General features: G+C 47.5%; 1 protein-coding gene across 1 annotated transcript in view; it reads right to left on the reverse strand.

Annotated features, from left to right (window-relative positions):
* Positions 1-25,889, reverse strand: part of LOC119405117 (membralin) — a 195,179-nt gene that overhangs the window by 36,804 nt on the left and 132,486 nt on the right. Inside the window, exons 3-7 of the mRNA XM_037671912.2 lie at positions 22,935-23,396; positions 15,056-15,635; positions 14,247-14,357; positions 9,953-10,075; positions 3,443-3,543 (exon numbers count right to left, since the gene is read on the reverse strand). Coding sequence (XP_037527840.1) covers positions 3,443-3,543; positions 9,953-10,075; positions 14,247-14,357; positions 15,056-15,635; positions 22,935-23,192 — 1,173 coding nt within the window. The 5' untranslated portion in view covers positions 23,193-23,396. The remainder of the gene's footprint in view (positions 1-3,442; positions 3,544-9,952; positions 10,076-14,246; positions 14,358-15,055; positions 15,636-22,934; positions 23,397-25,889) is intronic.

Raw genomic sequence — 25,889 nt, forward strand, 5'->3', positions numbered from 1 at the left:
GTTGCGGGCTGGTAGTCCCAGCGCAGCAGCAGGCAAGACCGGCGGTGACCAACGCGACCGGCGGGGACGCCAGCCAGCCCGAACACGCGGTTTGGCGCGAAGCCCCGAAGCAGAAGAAACGTCCGCACTCAACGAGTACTCTCCACACACTCTTTTATATTCACGTCGCCTGGGTAAAGCAGGAATGCCAGAGCGGCGCCCCATGGCACTCGTACAGTGCAATACTGAACTGAAACCGAAACACAACAATGAGCTCGCGCAGAGGGCACAGTGGAAGCCAAGTTTCGGCGCAGTCGCATTTTCAGCGCAGCTTAAGAAACTAGGGTCTCTAGAATTACGTATCTATGTATTTTCTATTAAAGGAACACACCACCTAATACTTATCTAGTGATGTTGCACCTCAGATATGCGTAATGTTTGCTTTTTGAACAACCATGTAGACAAGTATGAACCTAGTGAGCCGTTCACGATGGCTGGCCCTTGTGCAAGTGGTTCAACTTTGGCCGAGTGGCTGAATCGAGGGACGTGCCGACAAACAGAAAGACAGAAAGACAGACCAAAATTTCTGCGTTTAAGTTCCCCAAGAAAGACTATCGTCTTTAAAATGAACAATTTCATGGAAGGGTCAACACGTACAGTACTCACGGATTGAAATAGGACAATTTAGGGCTAAGTAATGCACGTTTTCGTTTCTACCGTCTTCAGTTTGGGTCATATCGGCGTGATTGCGACTCGAACATGTAGATCAGAGTCGACATTATCTTTGCAGACCACATTCGTCGAGACATGGCATGGTTATCTCTAGCAATTGCGCATACAAGTTGTTATACTAAAAAATTAGATGTCGCGTTTGAATCCGTGAGTACTGTACTTAGATCCCCTAAACAACCCTTTTTTAGCTGTCGCGAGGGGAGAATCTAAACTAATGGTATCTGATGCACATCCCAAACATCTCAAAGAGGTAGCTTTGGCATGAGTGAAGTGGGTGTGTGATCACGACTTATTGGTTAGAGCATTAGCTGGAGCCTAATGGCACTGGCACATCAAACTTGTGACGTCATGCTCTGCAGTGCACCACCAATTTTTCTGGACACAGCGACCGAACATTATTTTAGACACAAACAGAACAAAGGAAGTGCATGCATGGTAGAGAAGTCTAAATAAGAGAAGGCAGGTTCATTGGTAAGAAAGTAGAGCTAAACCTCAACAGAAAGAAATTCCGGATATAATGTAGTATTCACAATGGTACCGACTCGTGAGCACAAACATGAGACAAGGGGCGAGAGAACTAGGACACAGCCGCTTGCGTTTGCGCTCAGTACCATTATGAATGATTTGTTCCAGCTAGCCCAACTCGCAACTCTGTTGAAGTATCCGCCTTTTCATGAGTTCACGTCCACAGAACACAGTGTATTTATAAGCTCATTACACACACAGCAAAGCTTGCTTATCTGCAATCTCAACATGATGAAGTTTCACGGCTGTCACAAAAAAAAGACAGAAGCATGCAACAGAACCTACTACAGACACCGGTAGCCCAGTTGTAAAATTACTCATTAAATTACGTATATAGTTCAGGGGCTTTCCTGATCAAAAAATACCGCTAATAAAATAACCACGCACTTTTGGGATTAACCGCGGCAGGTAAAAACACTACGAAGGGTGAGCTTTCTATTGCAATAAGTGCTGGCTCTTGCTTGTTGTATTGCAATAAGTGCTGGCTCTTGCTGGCCCTGCAACACCTTTCTTAGTTATATTGGAATAGTCTCATTATTGACGTATGACTCTTCACGAGTCATATGCCGCAAAAATTTTTCGAATCCGTCAAGTCTAAGTGGTGTTACCAAATTATAGAGATCACGTTCCGCAGCTTTCTCCCTCAACTCAACGCCGCGAGCGCGCGGAGAGCTAGGCAGCGACTCGAGGGAGGGAGCGCAGACGAGCGAGGCTCCGCCCAAGAGCGCCGGCGGAAATTTTTTCTTCATTTTTTTCTCTCTGACGTCTGGGCGCAACCACGTGGTCTGTGCCGCCACTTCCGGTCGGCTTGCGTCGTTCTCGTCGAGCGGAGCCGATGTGTATCGCGCGTGCTTGAAAACTGCGCGTCGGTTTGGTAATGTTGGGTGTGCACCTCGAACGCCGTAGTGTTTTCATCGCTCTGCTAACCATGGAAGCAAACCTGCGCGCTCGTTTGGAACGAATGACAGCTGAGATCGGTTTCGGCCCATACTCCGATACACCGCCTCGTAAGACGGCACTGGCAGACGACCCCGAAGCGCCGCCATTACCGGACGCCAGCATTGTTATCGGAGACATGCTGCACGGCTGCCTCGGTCGGTCGTGAGAACGTGCCGACGATGCAGTTCCCAGCTGACGAGGCAACACTCGAACGGCTGCCACTCTCAACGGCAACCGGCGATGGTCAAAAACACAGAAATATTCACGTTTTCGGCACTGCGCATGGCGAAGAAAACGGAACCACGTAACTACGAGCAGACGAGCTGTCGGTGAGACCGGAAGTGCTAATATTAACGTTTGTTCGGTGTTTTTAACGCGATAACAGAATATAAACATACATATTATCTACTTAATGAACTCAAAATTAACAACGAAAGTAATAATGAGGGTGTTATCGTGATTATAACATCAGCCAATGGTGGAACTGCCGACAATCGCGTCATATTTTGCGGACTAATACATCATTTGTCGAGAGAAGAGGGAGCGATTTTCAGCTGACTTTGAGAATTTATTGTAAATTCCAGGCCGTGCGCATCGCTATAATATTTGGCTCGCGTGTTCTCGGGAGCCTCGACTATCGATCGGCAGCGCTTTTTGAGCATGCTCGAAAAGTGTTGCAGGGCCCCTTTAAGTGCGTTGTAACAAAACAGGAGAAGAATGCGATAGCTGTGAACAATTTGAACAGCATAGTGAAACGTGAGCATGCCTTGGAGGTTAGTGGTGAAACTTTGAGCACACCTTGAGCATCAGTACAATTGCAGTCAATATAAACTCACAGGTGTAGGGACAGTGTAAAACTAATTACTATACAGAGTGAACTGTAACATCAGCATACTTTCCTTAAATTCATTTACACCCTTGTGAAAATACAACTATATTTGGCTGCATTCTATCGACAAAGCATCCACGATGCTGCTGACAAATGCAAAAATTTTGACTGTGCTGAAAACACCCCCTGCCATATAGGCACCCTAGGATGCACTATTGATAGCCAAGTCGCGCCAGCACAAGCCACAAGCATAAATAAACACCTCCCTCCGAACATAAATCCTCGATAATGCTTACGGCATTTCACACAGCCACAGCACTATCACGGACCGGCTCCCACTAGAAATACATAGGACATTTCACATAGAACTCGGTTGAGATTCACCGAAGTTGTGCAGAAAAATTTACAAGCATACAAGAAAAGAGGAATTATTCTTACAAACACGAGCATGATGAAAGCAGCTGCTATGTAAGACGTCCGACTGGTCCACATACTGATGAATCGGTAGTGCTCGCCCGTGACCACATTTCTCACATAACCTGGAAAATAGAAGATAAGATGGACTTTAAGTCAAGCAGGACCTTCCCTTGCGGTGGCTGGTCAGATATCAGAGAATGAAAAAAGGTTTAAATCAGTCGATCCTTATCACAAATAAGGCGCTTGCGGCATCCATAATCTAAAGACAGTTTGATGTCTCAGCAGAGATCTTTGCACAGTGGCTGCATGGTGCATGGAAAGCGGAGGTAAATGCAAGGCCAATGCACTCAGTGTGAGACTCGGTACTCTGCTGGCTGCAGCTTGTCAACATGTGTACCTTGGTATACAGCAACAAAGTCTGTCAACACAACAAAAAGAAAGCATCACTTCTAAAGAGCCATATAAGCAAGATGACAGCCAACAAAAATTGTGGCAACATCGCTCGCAGCCGCTACATCCGTTTTGCAACATCACGTACAGTGCTCACTGATTGAAACACGACATCAAAACTTTTAGCATAATGACAAGTATGCTCACTTGATCGAGATCATCGCATCATGTTGCTAAGAATCTTGCCACAAAAGGTACTGCTGGCTCTGATGTAAGTGTTTGAGTAGAAGTTACGCCGATACGACACGAACTGAACACGGCGGGAACAAAAGTATGGGCAGAGTCCTTCAATATTCTCCTAGTCATGACGCTGTGCCGTAACTCTATGAGGGAGCTTTGTGCGCTGCAAGTGGAGGCTGCGGGGCGGCGCTGCGTCCAGTCCATTGGCATCGCGCCGACGGCAGCAGAGGTGGCTGGCGGTGTCATTGCGAAATATTGTGGCGTGTTAGCGCGTCCTTTTCGGCCGTATGTTTTTTCATGTGGCTAGTGTGTTGTGCCTGAAGGTCGGGAAGGATTCCGCGTACCTGCTGCGTACTCTGATGTGGATCCAGATACAAGGGAAAGGACGAGAAAGTGCCGATGTTCTCGCTTCCTCGAGACACCAAGCAGCGGGAAAGGTGGAAGTGCGCCATACCGCAACAAGGAACTGGTGGTTTCACATTCGATTCCCCACATGTACGCGTTTGTGAAAAGCACTTTGACGAGAGTGACATCGTTCGCGTGGACCAGTGGATAATCGGAGGTGCTGTCGTGACGTCGCAGTGCGACGTTCCGAAACTCCTGCCGGACGCTGTGCCGAGGATTTTCGATGACCTCCCGGCGTATTTGTCAAGCGCGAAAACGTCCAGAGCTCGCCTGCCTAGACAGCAAACGCGTTCTAAGCGTCGTCGGGAACCATCATCAGATGTGGAGACCGTTGACGGTGCACCAACACTGTGCACAAGCTCCTCTGACATAGCTACTGCGGAGAAAAACACAGCTAATGAAGGTGAGCATATTGACCGCCTTGACGCACACTTACTTGTTGCATGCCCGTAAAACATGAGTTCGAGGAGTGCAACGTTCGCCGTTTTCTTTTACACAGGCACTGAGGTCACCAAAAACGTAGAGGTGGCATGCCAAACAGACGAAGCTATATGCAGTTCCTCGCAGCTTCAAAAATTGGAAGCACACGTTCGTTGCTTGGAACGGCGACTTCAGCGCTACCAGCTGAAGCTTGCTAGGGTGACAGCGCAAGAGAGGCGCACCTTCGTCATCCGAGCGAATGATTTCTTTAAAACGTTTGATAGACACACAAGATATGTGTTGTGCATGTGGATTAGGGCAAACGTCTGTACTAAATAAAAACATTTGGTTTTGAGTGCTGGTGATCTAATAGGGTTTGAATCTGATGGATCAATAAACAGTTCCTAACTGTCGTGCGCAATAAGCCTGGTTCTGACGTGCTAATTGTATATGTATGAGCACCTAATGAAGACCGAGACGCTTATGGATGCCGGAAATGAAGAAAAATAATTTAGTGGAAGCCACAACTGAAGAGCGCAATAAATACGTGCTCACGAGATGATCATTTTTTGCGTTACGTGTTGACGCCGCCAACGTGGGACGCCGACGATCAATTTTCGCGTTTGATGAGGCATGTAAGGCTTTCGCCTTGACAGTAAAAACAGTAAAGAAGGATTGGGAAAACTACACAGTACTGCTTGAGCAACCGAAGTTTAAACGCGGCACGGCACCGTAGTGATAAATGAACGCGAAATAAAACACGAAACCTGGGGAAAGCCTTGTGAACTATCCCTCCATCATCGTCAATTTTCAAAGAACTAATTCATTCAAACTGGCTCTTGGTTCTTTAAATACGAGGCTATATTGCGATATCTTCGTATACAACCACGTATAGCTTGAAAGATTTGATATGCACGATCAAAAGTTGCAACCACTGCGTTTCCGCGACGCGTGAAGATCCAACAGAATCCTTGAAGGACTCTGTATCATCCACAAAGTTCCCCTAGATTCTTCAGGAAAAAAAAAATCCTTCGTTTATAGCGGTAGTATATCGCGCACAGCGGAAGCAGCATGCGCTTGTTGCCATCGCATTTCTAGCTTCAAGGTCCCATTCAACGCTACAGTGCACTGTATTAGACATTCCCCAAATTTCCGTAAGGGTAACATCACTCTGAAGATGTACTAAACGTTCACGGGTACTTTCAATCACGTTTTGCAGTTCGGGCGGGCGCCGTACAACTTCAGCGCCGGTGCCGCTCCGATGCCCACGCACGGGCAAGGGCGCCCCTAGCGGCTGCTCCTGTCCCTATATCAAACTTTCACGGGAGCTTCACGACCAGGAGAAGTATTGAAGGACTCTGGTATGGGCATTACTTAGCTCAAAATAGTTGCGCTTCAGCCTATGAGCAGTGTACACACATTACACCTGAAGAGGTTTTGAGAGATTTTGGTCACCCTTATGAGTTAGTTCTACAGAACACCTGTAACTTTTTTCACGTCATCTGCAGAGGTGCCATGGTTGAGTGTAAGCAATTCAGCAGCTCTGAATAATCTGTTGCGAGAGTAGTACGGACACTTCTGATACGTGGTATATTTGTGGTCTGTTAGTTTCAATATTTCCATTGCTTTCATAAGGAATTTCATAAAGCCAGTGTGCGAGTCACTGCCATGGTGCCAGATCGTCGCCATTTCGTAACAGACTATCACATGTAATATGTAGTCGCAACACAATTGAAAGACTTTTGGCAATTGGCACTGTGTGGAAACACTGTTGGTCTGGCTGTATCCAAAACATTAAAGGCCACTGCTGTAGCTGCTCCACACTTCAGGGCAAAATGCAACTGCATCTTGAGTTGTATGTGAAAGAGGCTAAAGAATGCTAAACCTCACACCCTTCACAAGAGAATGGTGCAGTAGCACGAACAATCAGCAGTAGGCAAGGAGTTCACTCGCTGGGTGAATCACGTGTTTGGGCTACGATCGCATGTCACTACAACAGTTTGAGGCCTTTATTAGCTCCTAGCTCTCATCCATCAGCCCAGTTTCGCCGACAATGGCCAACATGGCCGATATTGGTGAAGATGGGCCAATTGGACCGACAATGGCCAACATTAAAAACGCCGCACACACATGCTTTGAGGCTCACCATTCATGGCATGCAGTTAACTAACTTCCACGTTTTCGTAATATCTTTCTCTACACTTTTGTGCCAAGCAATTCATTTGTTCTATCTATGTAGTAACAACCTCTCTAAAGACTTTCAACCGTTCATCTCTCTGTACATGGAACTCCTGATAAACGGAACACGTTTCCCTAGTCCCTTGAGGTTCCGCTTAAGAGTCCGCTGTAAATTGATCAGCTCAAAATATATGAAACTGCAATACCAAAAAGTACTGCTGACCAGATGGCATATCTCCCTTTGCTCTTTTCTGCAAAATGACAAGCTAGCAGCAATTAACTAACACCTGCAAGTATATAACTAAACATGATGTACACTCAAACCTCATTATAACGAACATGAATATAACAAATTATCGGTTATAACGAAGTAAATGAAGAATAGTCTTGTCATAGCTACAGTGTTACAAATAAATGTTGATAATGAATTTTTGAATATAACAAAGTTATTTTCGTGGCAGATGTGACTTTTCTATAATGAGATTTGAGTGTACCCCTATTTTCTGCCTCTCTTGTACTGAAGGGCATGATGACATAATGGTGACTGTTATGCTGAAGATGACGACAAGTGACGTGAGCCTCCCAAGCTAGCTCTTTTAACCCTTTGCAGTTCGAAACCTTTACCCACCTTCCGTCTCCTCCAGTCCGAAACTAAAGAAGGCAAAGCACAAGTAAAAGAAGTTTCCTTACTCTTTTAGAGATGGTGCACAATGCAGTGAAAAAACACGTGCGTGAATCAACCACGAAAGAGCTTGTCCAGTAGTGCCCAACAACAAACCACCAGGGCCGTGTTGTTTCGTCGGAAGGGGCTCGATAACGAACCGTAAAAGGTTAACCCTCCCTGAGCATCCAAATAGCCCTTAAGTACAGTAAAACCCCGTTAATTCGGACTTCACGGGACCAGAGAGAATGTCCGAATTAACCGAGGGTTCGAATTATCGCGAGTACGATCAAAACACTAGAAAAATGTTTCCGGCACCACGAGACTTTTATTTCTTAAAGAAGTCGGTGATCGCGGTTTGCTTCGCGGAGGCAACGTGCAAGGAAATCACAATTTTGCTAAGTTCCTGAAGGTGGCTGTCCGCGCACACTGTGCCGCAAAGCGGCGGTCTAGCTGACGCAGCCAGGCTTGAAATATTTCGGCCGTCATCCAAGCCTTTCTATTAAAGCGGTAGTCGACAGGCAGCTGCTTAATGTTCTTAAAACATCTTGGCTTCGCAGCCTTTCCGATCACCAGCAGCGGCAGCTACTCTGTGCCGGTCATGTTCGTAGCCAGAAGAACCGTCACCCGCTCTCTACTCCGTTTCCCGCCGATGCACGGGTCCCCCTTAAACACGATCGCCTTCTCAGGCAGAGCCTTAAAGAACAGCGCTGTCTCGTCAGTGTTGATAAATGTTGCACGGCTCGTACGTAGAAAGGCGTGCGGAAAGTCCGGAACGCCAGGCCTGCACAACGCTTCACCGCGCACGTTGCGGAACACCAGGGGTGCTATCGCGGAACGATGCCTTATGCCATATTCTATGCTATTCTTATCATTACACTGTACTTATCATCCACCACTCGTGGCTAAAGCCCCTCGTGGCTGGCTGATCGCGTTGATAACGCGGACGGACCGTCGCCATGTTGCCTGTTGCTGATGACAGTAGCGATGCACTGCCTTTCATTGTGTATGTGCCTCCGAGATGCAAAGCTCGTTTTAAATCTCGGAGGCCATAATCCGATCTCGTTACCTCGTTTTAAATCTCGGAGGCCATGATCCGATCTCGTTACCTCGTTTTAAATCTCGGAGGCCATGATCCGATCTCGAAGTTGTTAGATGCGCCGTCGATTTCGGCTGCGAATCCGAATTATATCCGAACCGCGGCCGTGGCGGTATCCGCTGGTGCTTCCCCGTCTCGACCCGACCTCGGTCGGGAGTTCGAATTAACCGAAGCGCGGTCGAATCTGTCCGAATTAATGAGAGTTCTCAGCCATAGAACAATGCACATTTTGGACGGGACCAGACGCCGCGTCCGAATTAACCGAAATTCCGAATTAACGGGGGTCGAATTAACGAGATTTTACTGTATTTCTATATAATCTTTTGCTTACCGCGCCACCTACCGTAAAATGTGAGCAAATGCCCCACTCGAGCAAGCACTCCCTCCCATTTCAGTGCTAATTTCAAATTTTCACGCCGTTGCGGGAACCCCCACCCCTCTCACTCCGCACCCTGTTCATACACTGCGCCCATGCAACACTGGCCTGCATGAATACCATGCAGTTCTGCTTAGCAGCCCAACCTTAAAGCGCCTGCGCCTGAAACTTGTCGTCAAAAATTGATCATTTTTTCCCACATAATGATCGCACCCTGAACTTAACGCAAGACATCCATGACAATTTTCAGGGTCCCGTGAGCAAAAGCATGGCCTTACACATCTGTATTCCGAGATGATGCCTATGACGCCATATTCAGTAAATGTAAGGCCTCCGAGATCTGTGCTCGTTACCTAGAGCTGTTGCGTTGGCTCATCATCGGAGACGCTTCCGTGCCATGCTTCCCGCAGTCTGACCGTGTAGCAATTGTATTTCTTGTATTTATGAGCCATCGTTGTAATGGACCGTGCACTGAACGAGAGCGAGAAGACTTCTGAGGAAGTCCACATGCACTCCATTTTTACTGCTGTGAAAACTTTGCTGATGCCATCTTGAATTTTGGTGCCGTTCCAGGAGAGCACCCCCACTCCACTTTGCCGGTAACTTCAGCTTGCTGAAGGGGGGTCGCGTGCGCAGCATTTTACGGTAGTGTGCAGTTTTGGATTTCCAGAAAGTGCCACTGCTTTTCACCTTCAATTTAATTTGAGAAGCCATGATAAGAGTGCTATATATAGTAAGAGTAAATCATAGGGATGGGCGTACCTTTGTTTTCCTCACGTTCAGCGAGGTTCTTCAGGCTCGCCATCAGGACATCGTCATAGCCCAGGAAGCCGTCCAAGAGAAGCCGGCTGAACCAGTCACCGAAACAGCCATCCTTGGCCGGATCTGGAATGAGGCAACGCACAAAAACAAAAGAAAAGAAAAGAGAAAGAGAAAAACAGAAAAGGTGACAACATATAGGTTAATCAGTGATCAGCTGAAGAGGCAATTTGCTTGTTGCTTCATACTCAAATTTGCCTAATGCACACAAAACCCATGTAGAATGCATAAGATATGTAGCCTCAATTGTTTTTTCTTGTGCGGGCAATAGCATGACATCAGTGATAGGCCAAGAATGCAGCAGGCACTGCATCTGCGAGGGGAGTTCGTATGCACACAATAAATGACATGCTCACTCGCGCATTCTTTGGCTGTATTAGCATTTGTGAGTTCATGACATCACATGCGAGACAATAATTATTCCTTGTTTCCCATCTTCTTGCACATGCTAGTATATGTGTTTCTGTTTTCTTGTCATTAACATTGCATCACCACCTACACTTTCTATGGATGCACATTTCTAACATATTTACTGGTCCAGGAACACAACACTTGCGCAAAAAGCACTTCCAATCTTTCATTACTGATGTGCAGACGTACGGTATGTATGTTTCCTACTAAGTGCTGAGTGCCTCCCCCATCTCAACAACAGCAAATCCCTGCATACGTCTCTTCACAGCTACACTGACTTCTTCAACAGTTGCAGTATATGGTGCATTCCAATGCTGACGGGAACACGGGATCGCATGGCAGCCACACTCTGTACAGTGCCGCTGATGGGAGGTGGCGATATTATGCCCCAGCGCGCTCGCAACTACACGTGCGGGAAGAGTTGGGCTGGTTGCACATTTTCTGCTATTAGTTACAGCGGACAGAAAAGGCTGATTAAAGAAAACATTTCGTGCAAAAGTTTGAAACAACCATGAAGCGGTGAAGACACATCGAGTGGCAGCACCAACTCGTAGCAGACAATGCAGATTGAAACATCGTCTCGTTTACAGCGCATGTGCGTGGTGGAGCATATTCTAGCCACCAGCGCGACTGGTACGCTCTCCTGTGTTTCCTCTTACGGCTGACCACACTGTAAGCGCATGCTTCATGCGTGCGCTTATACAGCAAGCTCTCCTAGCATCCATGCCACCAATTGCAGCCCTTGCTAGTTTTCAATGCCCGACCATGGCATTTGTCGCATCAAGGAGTCACGACGAGAAAGTTTCGTAACTGAATTACGACTGCGCATTAAACCACAGACACTCCCCAGCAAGATGGCAAAATCCAAGTGCATCGGTTGCAGTGGATAATTTGTATTTGAATGTCTTATATGACTGCTGAACTGCACAGAGGCATAGCAGCAGTCACTGACAATGAAACGCAGTGCGTTCCGCATTGTGAGTGTACAGAATGTGTAAATACAGTCGACGTCCGATTTCCCGGACGCCTGAAATTCCGGACATGCCTGATTTCCCGGACTCATCTGTGGCACCGTCAAGTTCCCCGTAGAGTCAATGTATTAAAAAGTCCGAAATTCCGGACGCTTATAGCCTTCGCCATCCGATTTCCCGGACTTTTTACTGTTAACCGCCAACCCAAAGTCACCACCGACGCCGCCATTTTGATTGTTTTCATTTTCATATCCTTGAACCCGCGCATCAGCAGCAACGCCGCACCGCGCCGCGGCTGCCGTAACCTCGAAACCGCACGTGTCAATCCGTTGCCAGCCGTAGCTTAGCCAAGCCAAACCTCACTGTGTTCGTTCACGTGTTGTTTCGTCAGCTGTGCCAGCTCCGCGGTCGTGTCTGTGGTTGATCGTTTGCTGCTGCGCGCTACCTTCAGTGATCACGTTTCCCGACCTTCAGCATCCACCGAGTTCCTAGCTGTTTCGTGCTGCGCTTTTTGTCGAGCGGATTCGCCGTTTACAGCAATGGCACCGACTGCTCCTTCGTCTTTGTCCGCGCCTTCGAAGCGCACAAAGCCACCTCGTAGGCTCACGATGACGAACTGCCATCCGCGGACGTTGCCTTCGACGATTGACGTTGCCTTCGACGATCTGCGCGCTGGCGGCGTGTTGATTCCAGCCGAGATAACCCTTGAGGGCTTCGCCGACGCTGACAAAGACCTCGAGCTATGTGCGGAGTTGACCGATGACGAAATCATTCATCAAGTTACGGAGGATTCCGATGCCGACACCGAGAACGAAGAGCCAGCTCCTACACAGCCAACGAACACGGAGCTGACGCGAGCACTGATGACACTGTCATTGGTGTACAGCGCAACATGACGTTGACTGAAATTGAGGCAGACATAATCGCGGGCAAGTGGACCGTGCAAAAGAAAATAAGCGACTTCTTTGCGCCCAAGTGCTGACCTATGAGGTAGTGCCGGCCACGTCGTATTTTTTTTTTTATAAACGGCTCTTTTCAGAGCCACCTAAACAATGCATTGGCTGAATTGCTATGGGAATCTTGTACTCCGGCTGTGACCCTCTCCGTCAGCGAAAAATACCTACCAAAAATGTGCGTTTTCACGTGCATTCGTTTTTCCGGACTGCCCGATTTTCCGGACGTTTTCGCGGTCCCTTGAGGGTCCGGGAAATCGGACGTCGACTGTACAATTTTAATTTCACATGTGGATTTGGTTTCTACAGGAATTCTTTGTTTTGTGCTTTTCTTCTTTTTTTTTGCAAGCGCAGTAGAGATGTGTGGGCCCAATGCAACTTTCAATGCTCTTGATGCACCATTGGATGTCTAAGCACAGGAGTCAGCAAGGGTCGAGCACAGCACCCTTTTGGCTTTGCGATGTTAAAGAACAGATGCAGCAGCTATTTCACACTCCTTCATATTCACGCAAACTATGCCAAGATAAGAGTGGCTTTCAATACAAGCAGCTTCGGGGCAGCTACTTGAAATTTATATTTCAAACTTAAACATGCACTGAGAGAGCAATCTACTGTTATTTGCTGCACAACCACAGTGGCCCATGTACTACATACTGGTTCCAATTCAAAACTGAAAACAGTTGGATGACAACACCATGACCCCGTTATGCCAAGGAAAAGAGAGATTATTTTGTAGTTCAGTGCAATAGAAGGCCTTTGTTTCTTTCTGGGCAGAAATGTGGACACGATAAACTTTCATGACAGCTGCCTTTTCTGCATTCTTGACTTGTCACTGACTAGATCTGCACTGCATCGAGAATGACATGCACGCTGAATTTTGTGCTTGTATTGTCATGTTCCCTTTTATGATTAAAGTGGTTAAACATTGAAATGCATATACCACAGAGAGATTCGTTCTTATTAGGTCACCTTAAACTGCATTCGCTTTAGTGCACTTGTTTTCAAATTGCCCTGTATTGCCTGTAAAAACTTACTACATAATAAATAGTTGATTCTGTATCTCCCATGTGAAGAGGGTCTGAGCCGCACAAAGTAGAATAGTAGTTGCTTCCCCTACATTTTCAGTATTCTTTCATTTTTATTTGTATAGCCTAACTGCCCAGGGCTCAGTTGACCCCTTGTACAACTCCACCCAAATTCTCTCTCAACCCAGAAGCCACAATTTTTCACATTACAATAAGAGTTCATTGCTGGCCCATTCCCAGGAGCCTGATAGTACCAGCCATCATAGATAACTCTTGTATCTGTCAGCAGGCTTATACCATAAAGGAAACATTTCCAATTAGCAGCAGTAATCAAAAGTTAAAACTAAGAGAAAACGTGAAGAATCCGCATACAAAGCTCCCCATTTGTTAAGTGATAGTACCATCAACATGGGAAATAAACAAGGGAAATAAGGCGCTGTGGGCCAGTCTGTTAGTTCAAACTGGTGATGACACCTGGCAACAAGTTCACAAAAATTTGTTGCCAATTTTCAAACCAGTGCAGTTGTGCCTCATTAAATCTATGTTCCCTGTATACTAGTAATCCAGATAAGGTAGAAGTTCAGGGGAATATAGAACCTTGAAGCGATGAAAAATCCTTGGAACACAGGGTGTTGCTACAGCCAGCATTTCAACAAGCAGACCTGTCTTCTTCAAGGCTGCAACTGCTTCCCGTGCTAAAGTAAACAGTTGCAGCTTTTAAGACGACAAGTCCACTTGTCGAAACGTTGCCACAGCGACACACACACCATATTTTTACCTCTCCTTCTCAATGTTGCTACCTTGAGCATTATGGCAATCGTATGACGCATAAAATGAATTGCACAACTCATGCAGGCATACTGGTGGGGCAGCTCACCAAGCGTGACAATCTTGACGGAGATGTTCAGCTTCTGGCGGGTCGCTGGGCTGAGCCTGAGGAGTCCGTACTCCAGGGAGTACTCAACTATGTACTCATCCTGAGGCCACACTGCGAGTAACACGAGGCACAAGAAAGGTACTACTAGGTTGAATCGTTGTGACCAATGGACAATAAAGCTCAATGCACTGAATTATCGCTCAATTACTGCAATTATTACATTTTCACAACACAATTAGGATACAACTTAGCAGAAAAAAAGAAATTTATGGACAGACTGCTGCTGTATCCTAAGTGTGTTGTGCCAACTTTCTCAAGCTTCTGTGTTCAGAACAAAAGACATCCAGCTTTTCTTTTCTCTTTTTTTTAAACTTACTAACAGGCATTTATTGACGGCACATTGTTCTGTGAATGCAGTCAAAACCATCTCTGTATCAGGGAAACCGATGGTCTTGATTCTTATAAACACTACGAAGGCAACACACAAAGATGCTATGAAAATCACCGGGGCCACTGACTGTGGTTATTATATATTACAGTGGAATTGAAGATGAAGGTTAGACATTTGATAAACTTTCACTAATCATAATCTGACAAAAAAAAGAAAAAAAGAAGAGTGAAAGAAAACAGCGACCAATGGGTACTATAACTAACAACTTTCAAGTGATGTGTCAAGCTCATAACAAATTGACTACTTTTATTGAGTGTCTTTTTTTTCTATTCGTGAGTATGAAAGTCTATTACAAGCTTAGCATGTATCCATAGTTGTTTAATTCTATGCACAAAATGATTTTAAAATCAGTGCTCACCAGCTCTGGCCAGCATCTCAAGCTCAGACACAGGCTCCTGGAGTGGCTGGGGGTACCCATTCCCATCAATGTTCTGCAGGTTGTCCTGACTACCATTGGCCACAGCGTCATGGTAGACAAACTGCGAACCCCCACCTTTCACGCCTTTCAGGTGGCGGCCCCCACCAAGCAGTGGCAAGGCTTCGTCCACCTCCGGAACATCGTCAGAGCCACCCACCGCGTCCTGGTCAGTCGAACCGGAACCCCCCAAAACTGCGGCACCTTGGTCGTCCCGCTCGTCCCCCGAGGTAGAGTTTGAGGCGTCGGCGAGCGGAGGGGTTGAAATTACTTTGTCATCATCACCGCTGGACGCTCGCACTTGCGGTTGTGCGGGCAGCTGGCCCAGGCGCTGTAGCCGCTGCTCTTTGAGGTAGGACTGCTCCACGGTGTACGGCTCGGCCGATGCGGCCGTGTCGTGGAGGATTTCGATCCTCAGGATGCCATCCTGCGGCCACTGATGGCAGACGTGCTCCAGGCAGTTGATGGGTGTCCGGATGAATGCAGCATGGATGTAAGCCAGGATGAAGAATGATAAGAGAGCCTGCGAGAGAGGAAGGGGCACTTGTGAGACACAGCAAAGAGGTGCCTGTGAATGGGTGCATGTGTGCACGCATTCTGCATGCTCCTCAAACAGAATGACAGTGCTTCAGAAGCGTTCTCCAACTAAACAAACGGTTTCTAGGTATATCGATTAACTGTACAATTCAATGTATACTACACCAGGCATGTAGGCAAGGGCAGGCCTAGGACCTCCCTCCTCTCCCCCCCCCAGGAATTCGTCCAGTCTTCTATATTTCCAGGCAATCTTCTTTTCTTTTTGTCAAGAAAAGACTTTCTTTCGAACAGAACAATCAGACCAGGCTTTGCCCCCCCCCCCTCCATCGAAAGAAATCCTGGCTACAAGCCTGAACTACAAATATGCCTACAATGTAAGCACACCGAGAAACACCAATATATTCAGTTAAAAGGCCCCTCACCATGCCCCATTGCAATCCTTCACTACCAACTGGGAATTGTGCAGTCTAGAGACCTTCTTCCGAAAATATGTTAAAATCAGTTCATAGTTGGAGGAGTTGAGAGAAATTGAACTGCTTCTGTTATAAAACTACCACGAGGGGAAGGCCACAGTCAAAAGGGACACTCTCTCTTTTGCCACAGCTAGCATCCCAGAAGGCAAAGGAATGTGTAATGTTCCGTGACGAGCCCCACCATCTTTTTCTCCCCTCTTTCTACTTTGCTCTGTGGCACGTTTACTGTGGCAGCATTACGTGAATAGCGTATTCTGACGAACCAAGTCACATGTTAAGGCGAGCCAAGTCGGTGACTCGTGACCGGATGACTTGTGGTGATGAGCCAAGTCTGTGTTGTTCTGGACTGTGAGTGCCTGCGTGATTATGAATCTTTCTCGAAGTGCACCTTTTGCAAGAGGGGTGCGCACGTTTACGTTTATATTGTTCAATGTGTGAGCTACGTTTAAAAATGCACATTTCATTCTTGCAAAATGTTTTTGTAGCTTAAGGCCAGCATATAAAATTCGATTGCATTACCCTTATTCACGCCGTGCTTTTAAAGTGTCAAGTTCACAATATTCATAGCGGTGCAAGAATTTTGCAAGAATCTCATAACAATGTATGTGCCTTCGCTTTACTTTAACATGCCTGAGCCTCAACAATTTCTTCATCATCAATTGGCCTAGAAATGAGGACCAGAAATCCAATGTTTTATAACTTTTCACAGAAACGGCTCACATGCAAGTTCAAGGCACCGTTTCCAGTGAGAGCTTCAACGAAGCCCCAACACCAAAGCAAAAAGTGTCACACATGCCAAATTACGACTGTCGCTATCGACAACATTTAACTTCATACCATGTTTACCGCTTTTTGCGTGAATGTAAGGGAACAAAAAACATCGCAAGGAGCAGTTTATGGCTTTGACACGCAATAACACAAACGATTGTTACGATAACAGCAAAAATTAGCTGCATGCTAATATGATCTGTCCGTGTAGCCACGGGCCTCAAGAAAAATGTTTAAGAACAGTGTGCCTGGTGGTCCATTAGAGGTATGCATTGCCACATTGGAAACCTGCGCATGCCCCAACAAACATCTAACTCAGAGCATCTGATATTGGTACACAATATGACCAGTAAAGCGTGCAATAAGGTATCTGTGCCAGCCCCAATAAGACCACATGTATGAGCATCTTGTTGTCATTACGACTACAAACACACTCTCAAGTCCTTTGTACTGTTGCACCCTTTATTTATAAGGGTAGTATAATTTGTACACGTTGGTAATGCACGCTTCTTAGAAAACGATACAGGTCTTTCAAAACTGATGCAATAATTTCTGAATGGATGTGAGAATCTCATAGTTGACTACGGCGCGGAAAAAAATGGCATGATTATTTAGCAAACCTGCTTGCATAGGAAGAGGAGTTGGCTCGCTGAAGACACAGGTAATCAGTCATTGGAGTGGACATAAAATATGATGATGATGATACAGTCGAGCCCACATATAACGTCCCCACTTAAAACGAACTTCGTCTTAAAACTAACGGTACCCGTGTGACCGTGGAAATATACATTCTTTCAATGGCACAAAATCACACTTACAACGAACGCCTTTGAACCCTGCCGATCGGTTACAGCAAACGGAGTCGGCCGGCGACTGCGGAGACACTCCTTTCGAGCACCTATAAAGGGGTATTCAGACGGGGGAGAAATGCTCGGGGGATAAAGGCGGAGCCTAGTGACGTCAGCTCGCAAGAAGAAGTTTCCACAAATGGACCCCACTCACACGGATGAGGCGAACGGAGGGGGAGACCAGTGTTACGAAACTACTCTGGTGGCTGGCACCACCCATTTGACGAGCTGCTGACGACAAGCTGTGTACACCCGCTGCCGCTCTTTGCAGGAGCAAGTGCAACAATGTAGCCAAACAAGAGCCCGAAATTTCGCTATATCCCCCACCGCAGGGGGATTGTTTGTCCTTTCGGGGAAAAGGTCAAACAATCCCCTCTCCTCTCTTCCCCCTTTATCGCAACTCCTCCGCCTGTCCACGCCGGCTCGAATTCCGAAGTTTCTTTTTCTTGGTAGAAACGAGCTCAGACAGGGCGCAGACGGCGCAGAGCCGTTCTACGCTTACTTGCTTGTGTGTCGCAAGTGCGCGTCTTGCTCGTTGTTGGTGTGCGTGTGTGTCAGGATGGCGGACGGGAAGCCCTCTGCGCAAACAGATGGCACGAAGCGAAAAGCGCTGGACATTTCTACCAAGCAAGCCATTCTAAACGAGCTAGCTCAATGCACTAAAAACTGCGAGCTGGTTAAGAAGTACGGCATGTCCAAGTCAACGATATCGACGATTCTAAAGAACAAGGACAAGATAATCAGTGCCGATGCCAACTTGACGGACAGAAAGCGCCTGCGGAGGGCCACCTACGCGGACGTGGAGGAAGCGCTTCTGAAATGGTTCGTCGACGCGCGGGCTCGGAACATTCCGATAAGTGGTCCTATGATGCTGGCCAAAGCGAAAGACTTCGCATTTCTGTTGGATTTTCCCGACTTCTGCCCAGGAAATGGTTGGCTACATCGGTTCAAGGTGCGTCATGGCATTGTTTTTAAATGGACTGTTGGTGAGGCGGCCTCGGCCAGCGACCAAGGCGTTGCCTCGTGGCTTGAAGCAAATCGAGACACTATTTTAAGCTATGCAGAGCGAGACGTCTATAACGCAGACGAAACTGCATTATTCTACCAGATGCTGCCAGGAAAAACGCACGCCATGAAAGGCGACACGTGCTGGCGGCAAGCACAGTAAAGTGCGCGTCACAGCGCTTTTGTGCACTAACATGGATGGCAGTGACCGGTGCGTGCCCTTTGTAATCGGCAAGTCAAAGAAGCCACGTTGCTTTCGGGGCTATGTGCCTGTGCGTTACAGGCATAGTGCTAAAGCGTGGATGACGCGCGATTTATTCGCAGAGTGGCTGAGCGAGTTAGACCGCGACATACACAAGCAAGGCAGGCGTGTGCTGCTTGTGGTCGACAATTGCTCCGCGCACCACGTACAAGCCTCTCTCACGGCAGTGACCCTGCTTTTCCTGCCGCCCAGCACAACGTCGAAAATGCAACCGCTTGACTTGGGCATAATCTGCGCGTTTAAGGCTCATTATAGGCGCCGCGTTGTGGAGCGCATGCTCATAGCTGTTGACCGGTCGGCAGCCAGCCTGCCGCTTCGGGTGTCGCTGTACTCAGCTCTGGAGATGGTAAAGGCTTCGTGGGCGGAGGTAACGGCTACATGTGTGCAAAACTGCTTCCGCAAGGCCGGCTTCGCCGATGTCGGAGCCGATGCCGACCCTGAAGCTTCCGAAGAGGACCACTCCGGTGGCGATTTGTGGCAGCATGTTGTCGACTCCGACATGGGAGGGCGGGACATCTGCTGGGATGATTTCGTTATGGCCGATGATGATGCCGACACCGTGGAACCATGCACAGATGAGGGCATTGTCAATGAAGTGCGCGGCAAGAGCGACTCGGAGGAATCAGATGACGACGACGATGAAACGTTGGAGCCAGCGCCCACAAGCGTGCCTGTAGCAATTGGCTACATAGATAGCCTCAGGCAACTTGTCTATGCCAAGGGCCTCGGCGAGGAGCATGCTGCCGCTTTAAATAAACTGGAGACAACCCTTATCACATCGGCACTCTCGAAGCAGACGTGCATCACGGACTTTTTTGCGAAAAAATAAATTTTGGGTTTTCCCTTGTAACTTTTTAAAACCTGTTTTTTCATTTATTACGAACTTCGGGATACAACGAATGGACGCCGCGTCACGCTCAGGTTCGTTATAAACGGGCTCGACTTAATGGCAATGACGAAGAGAATGATGAATACGGTGACACCTATGGATAGTACATCGGTCAGAGACCGTGTTTCTTATTATCAATGTGCTTTCTTTTTGAGATAACATCCCATCATGCTGTGGCTAATGCATCTGCTGTAAATGCGCACTGCATACAATTGAGACAATAGCACACATGCTTAATTTTCAAAGACTGAGTTCTTGCCCCACATCTCCTCTTCACTATTTGTTAGACTTCAGACGATGATAAATAGAATATACATTGGCCTCCCCTATCAAATAGGGCAGCGACAAATAGTGACTTAGCTTGCTTGGTCTAATCAAACTCTGCAACACCTATCGCCAGTCTAGCACATTCCTTATCTCTCCATGATCATTTCTTTCTTCGTTAAACAGACACTATGATGCAATGGTAAAATCAGTTTGGACTGATAAATTATTCATTAAGGACTCCAGTGTCCTGAATTTCACCATCATAGGTTCGCTATTCGAAGAGGAAGTTAAGGTCGAGCTTTCATTTTGAATTTTGCGCCGAAACCTCGGCACATAAATGTAAGTGTGACGTCGCGATTTTAAGTCTTGTTTTCTCGCTTTGGACAACTTGGCTCACTGAAATTTCGTGGAACTCGGTAAGTTTTTAGCCTTCTTATAACCCAACGTAATTAATTTTTATTGGAAAATAATTATGTGGGCTCTAAGAGGCGCCATTCAAATCTGTGATGTCAAAGCGAGTTGGTGCGGGAAGCTCAAGGCAGTGTCGCCACCTGCGTTTTTGTTATGCACATTTTTTCGTTGATCAAGAATCTCCTTGTGCCAAGAATAATATTGTTAATGGGCAGCTTGCTGATACGAGAAAGATCACCTTGCTCTTTATTGCTACTTTTTGTAAAAACTCTATCTCTGTTGTAATAGGCGTGTAGGGCTGACCATTAGGGGGGGGGGGCACGTTTCACCACAGTGCCTGCCCCTCCCCCTCTGGTGGTCAAGTCCGAAAGAAAGTAAGCTGCCCAATGGAAGGTCCGACTGAATAAAAGTATGGGACAGACTTGGCACCTCCCATTAGATGACCGGGGGGGGGGGGGGTCGCTCGACCCCGCCCCTGCCCTCCCCTTCACTCTTCCTCCCCCCTCCCCCACCCCGTGCGCACGCCAATGTCTGTTCCACAACAGCTTCCTCGCCAAAACGCAACCCGTGCCGCACGCACACATGTATAGCCTGCCAACGACACCCAGAAGGTGGCTTTCTTGCGAGCTTTGCTGACTGGTGGGTAAGCTCTCAACACAGTTTTTGAAGGCCGAGCCCCCAAAATATATTTCAGGATCTTGCGAGAATACCACGTGAAATGCTTTATCAAGCTGCCATTTCGCACACACAAAAAAAGTTGGACTAATGCTATTTACTCTCGAAGCTCAAAAGTTATTTCCTCCATTACAAGAACTAGCTTACAGAGCGTTCTATCTAAATTTGCAGAAGGGTCTAAAATAGGTCCGATATCAAGTCGCACCTTCTCCATAATTAAGTCACTGATGAGATAGATATTCAACACTCTAAATTCCAAGCGTTGCTTTCGTACTCCTCCTGCACTCACACTTGACTATCATACAAATATGGCGAAACGAATGCTTAATGTTCTGTTAAGCGTAATGTTCTGTTACTAAAAGTGGAAGCCCCTTCCTCCGATTTTCGATAGACCCCCCCCCCCCCCCCCAAGGAACTTGCTTGTCATGGGTGCACCACCTCCAACCCCCCACCCACTTCCTTGCGCTGTCCCTGTCCGCTACCCATCTCCCCCTCCCCCAGTCTTTCCTATAAGCACGCCTATATCGTCGTCATTTTCCGGGATAAGCGTGAGGCCAGTGCAGCAGGAAGGACGGTGGAGGACCATTAGTGGTCGTCCCGAAATCTGTAAATCTGGCGTGATTGACTAAGACCGGAACGGCCCTGGCTGCCCCGCTTGAGTGCATACGGTTCGCTGATTTTCCTGGCGATCAGCTAGGTTGCTCAAAGCCCCGTTTAACGCACGATTGTTCCAGGCGCCCGCGGCACAGACCAGGAAGATTCATCACTGTCCCACCATGCCGCAACGGAGTCTTTAGAGGCTTTTAGCCTAAAAGGAAAGGTATTGCGCGAAGCACAGTCCGAAAGTACTCTAGAGACGCTATGGAGACAGGGGCGGCTCCAGGATATATTTTTTTTTTACTTAGGGGACAGCTACGACATGCGAGGTCCTATGAAGGGGGGAAGTAGGGGGGGGGGTACTTATGCGTTCTGTTTCGAAAATATTTGCTCGCGGGGGGTATAGGGCAAACGAGGGGGAAAGGGCAGGCGAAAATTTTTCTTTAGGAGGGGTCGAGGGGGGGGGAAGGGGGGGGGCGTCGCCCGTGCCTCTATCTGGCGCCACCCCTATGAGGAGAACACCATAAGGTTAGCGATGCGCGCTAGTTGCTTATTCGTGATCGTGTAGAGCAGCGCATAAACGAGGGACTAACAATTAAGAAGGGACACACAAGCGCTGATTTCCAACTGTTGGTTTTCCATTTTACTGAGAGGAGAACAGAAGGAGGAACAAACCCGGAATAACATGTTTACCACTCCGAAAAGAAAGACAGCGCGGCTATGACGAACTGCGCAAAACATTTAAAAGCTCTCCATCCACATTCGTATATTATCAGAAGATGCACCCCAGGAAGAAGACCTTTTTTAAAATGTTTTTAGAGATCACGAGTTTTTCGATACAGACTGCAAGAAAGGGTTTTGCTCCTTTCATCACTTTACCTTTTTCACTGAACACTGCCTCGTGGCTGGCGCGTTGCAGCCTTTGTCCCTTTTGCGCCATAAAACCAACATAACTATGTCTATGCAGCGCAAAGTTTCCCGACCTTTGCTCAACATGTACCAACAAGCAGAAAGGAGAGTCAGCTCTCCGGGAACTGGTACACAACGGCAGACACACAAGCGCACACCTCGCGATGCAACGACGCCTCACCTTGAGCAAGGTGATGTACTCGAACAAAGTCCGCACAGAAGGGGGCACCGCGCTCGCGTAAGCGAGCGCCACTCGCACAAACAGAGCGTGGAACAGCCGGTCCCGTACACTGTTCATCGGGTTGGCGCCGTTGTTGCTGCTGCCGCCGCCGCCCGCATTGCGCGAGAGGCCGTTGTTGTTGTTGAAGTTGTTGTTGTTGTTCAGGTTGTTGGCGGCAGCGCCCAGGAGGTGGGGGAGGATGCCGATGTTGAGGGCCATGATGACGTCACTCCCAACGGCGCGCGGGACACCACGCCGATGCGGAGGCAGGCGAGAGGATGGCCAGGGGAGGAATCTCCTTGCGGGAGAGCTTTTTTTTTTTTCTTGTCTTCGACCTCAAGGAGACGTGGTCATTGTCGTGGGCCCGGACGGCGCGTCAGCGGCCGCCTGATGCATCCGGCAAGGTGGTGGTGAGCCGTGAGCCTGCAATGAAGGAAACGCGAGTGAGAAATTAAAGCCCACTGAGAATAAAGAAGCAAGACGGACACAAACTGAACCACTGCCGCTCAATTGGTAGAGCATCGCGACCTGTTATCCGAAGGTTGCAGGTTCTGTGTCTACCAGCGGGCAAGTTGATTTTTCAACCACTATAATTTCTTTTCACTGATGTCATAATTACAACTGTGGCGTAGTAGTTAACACGCCTTAATTACACACTGAAGACGTGGCGAATCTATCAGATTACGGGCAGAGAAAAATATCAAGACGTGTCCCCACAACAAGCGATGATGACGCAGAAGCCCATGTGATGATGATCACGTATTGGTCAAGTCAATCCTCGACACTAAAAATAATGTGCCCAATGCCTCCATTGGCTTCACTATCTGTTGGATTCGTTCGGTCGTGCCTAAACAAAGAAACGAGCCCTTGATTCATTCCCTCTTCCGCTACTTCAGTGCCAAGGTGACACAACAAGAAAAGAAGGTAGCAACACGAACAGATAGACGCAGAAGGCTTTGTTCGGTGGCTTCAAAAAGGAAAAATAACAAATAATAAACTCCAGATTTCATTGAATTCTCTCAGGGAATTGTAATCATCGTATCGTCGCGGTGACTCAAGAGGGCTGCGAATGCTAAGGCACGAGGTTTCGGGTTAGGTTGCCGGCAATAATGGCGGCCGCCTTCCGAAGCGGGGGAACTAGAAGGGGGGGGGGGGGGGGGTGCAAGAAGGCACGCGTACCAGGCACGCGTACACTCGACTACGCTTGGCACGCGTACACTCGACTACGCTTGCTTCAACAAACGAAAAAAATATCTTGATACGCCACTGACGTGTTCGAGCCTGTGTTTAAGAGCGCCAGGTTGGCAACATCCCTAACCACCACTACCACACGTGGCGTCACGAATATGTATAACCTCCGGGCAAAACGAAACTGATATTGCCCGTAGCAAAGCAGTCGCATTAAACTATGCGAGACAATGCGAAGCATACGGCAGCGCTTTCCTTTCTATGGTGTTGAGGTCACGGACATTCAATTACTATGACGATAAAAAGGAAAAGTAGAAACCAAAACGTCGCGCCTGTACTTGTTGGGCTTTCTCCTTTATGCATGCACGCACAATTAGGTAACATCATACAAAGTAGCGTGCGGCCGAGGAAGAGAGCGAAATATATGGGGTGTTAATTCATTCTGGGAAATCACGGAGACACGAAACGTGACTGTGAATGAGAATACGCACCCCGTTGTGGCAAGAAAGTTCTGGCGGATGTCCAGAATGCTTGTTAGACCCCAGCATCTTCGCCACTAGACGAGAACGCCAAGAAGTCGCGCGTCCCTCTTTCCTTTTTTTTATCTCTTTTTTTTTTTATAATATGACAGATTAAGCGAAGCGACAGGATAAAGACCAGCCCCGACGCGAAAATAAAGATGCCGGGGAAAGAAGAGCCGGTATAAATAAATGCCTCATTTTGTTTCTCCTCACCCCATTTTCGCGTTACTAACACGAGCCGTAATCAACTGCACGCTTCTTCCATTCTGTTTTCGCATTTGAGTAGTGTAATCAAGCCACGTTGCTTCTCCGGTCAGTCGCTTTGGATATATATATATATATATATATATATATATATATATATATATATATATATATATATATATACGCGCGTGCGTGCGTGCGTGCGTGTGTGTGTGTGTGTGTGTGTGGTGTGTGTGTGCGTGTGCGTGTGTGTGTGTGTGTGTGTGTGTGTGTGTGTGTGTGTGTGTGTGTGTGTGTGTGTGTTTGTGTGTAAAGGACGTTCTCTTTAAACTAAACGCAGCGCGGCGCCTATTAGTCAACCTTATCAATTCCGTGCAATGCAGATAATGCTACGGGTCGCGTCAGCCAATAATAATAATAATAATAATAATAATAATAATAATAATAATAATTCCACCCCCAGTAAAATCTGTATACGAACTGCGGAGCATAGCTTCGCCTGTGTTTCCCATGAGTTTATACCTTGGGTTTATTTGCTCTTTTCTGTACTTTCGCGTTCTTTTCTTGTGGTCATCTGCTCCTTTTCCGCTTTTCTGTTCCTTTTGTGCGATTATGTGATATTTTATATCGTTTTCTGTTCTTTTGTTGTGATTGTCTTATTTGTTTTGCGATTATCTATTTACTGGTGTATGGCCTCCTTTCTACTGTTTTTCCACTGTTTGCCGCTCCGAGCGCGGTGCGTCGAACTCCCGGCGTTGGCGTTTCGCAGTTTCGCCTCCGCTTCTCACTTCCGTAGATCTGTGTCTAACTTTCGACGCTGGCGTTCGCTGTAGCTTAAAGGGGTCATGAAGCACCCCTTGGGCTGATTGAAAAAACACATCCTGCGGAAAGCTGACACGGCTATGAACTGCTCTGCCAAATATTACAGTCGTGCGCGCCGCGTAATGGCCACAAGCAGAGCGCGAAGTTGCCGTTTCCCCAGGCACCCTCTTTTCAAACAGAG

The sequence above is a fragment of the Rhipicephalus sanguineus genome, chromosome 9 (assembly GCF_013339695.2).
Source record: "Rhipicephalus sanguineus isolate Rsan-2018 chromosome 9, BIME_Rsan_1.4, whole genome shotgun sequence".
Classification (NCBI taxonomy): domain Eukaryota; kingdom Metazoa; phylum Arthropoda; class Arachnida; order Ixodida; family Ixodidae; genus Rhipicephalus; species Rhipicephalus sanguineus.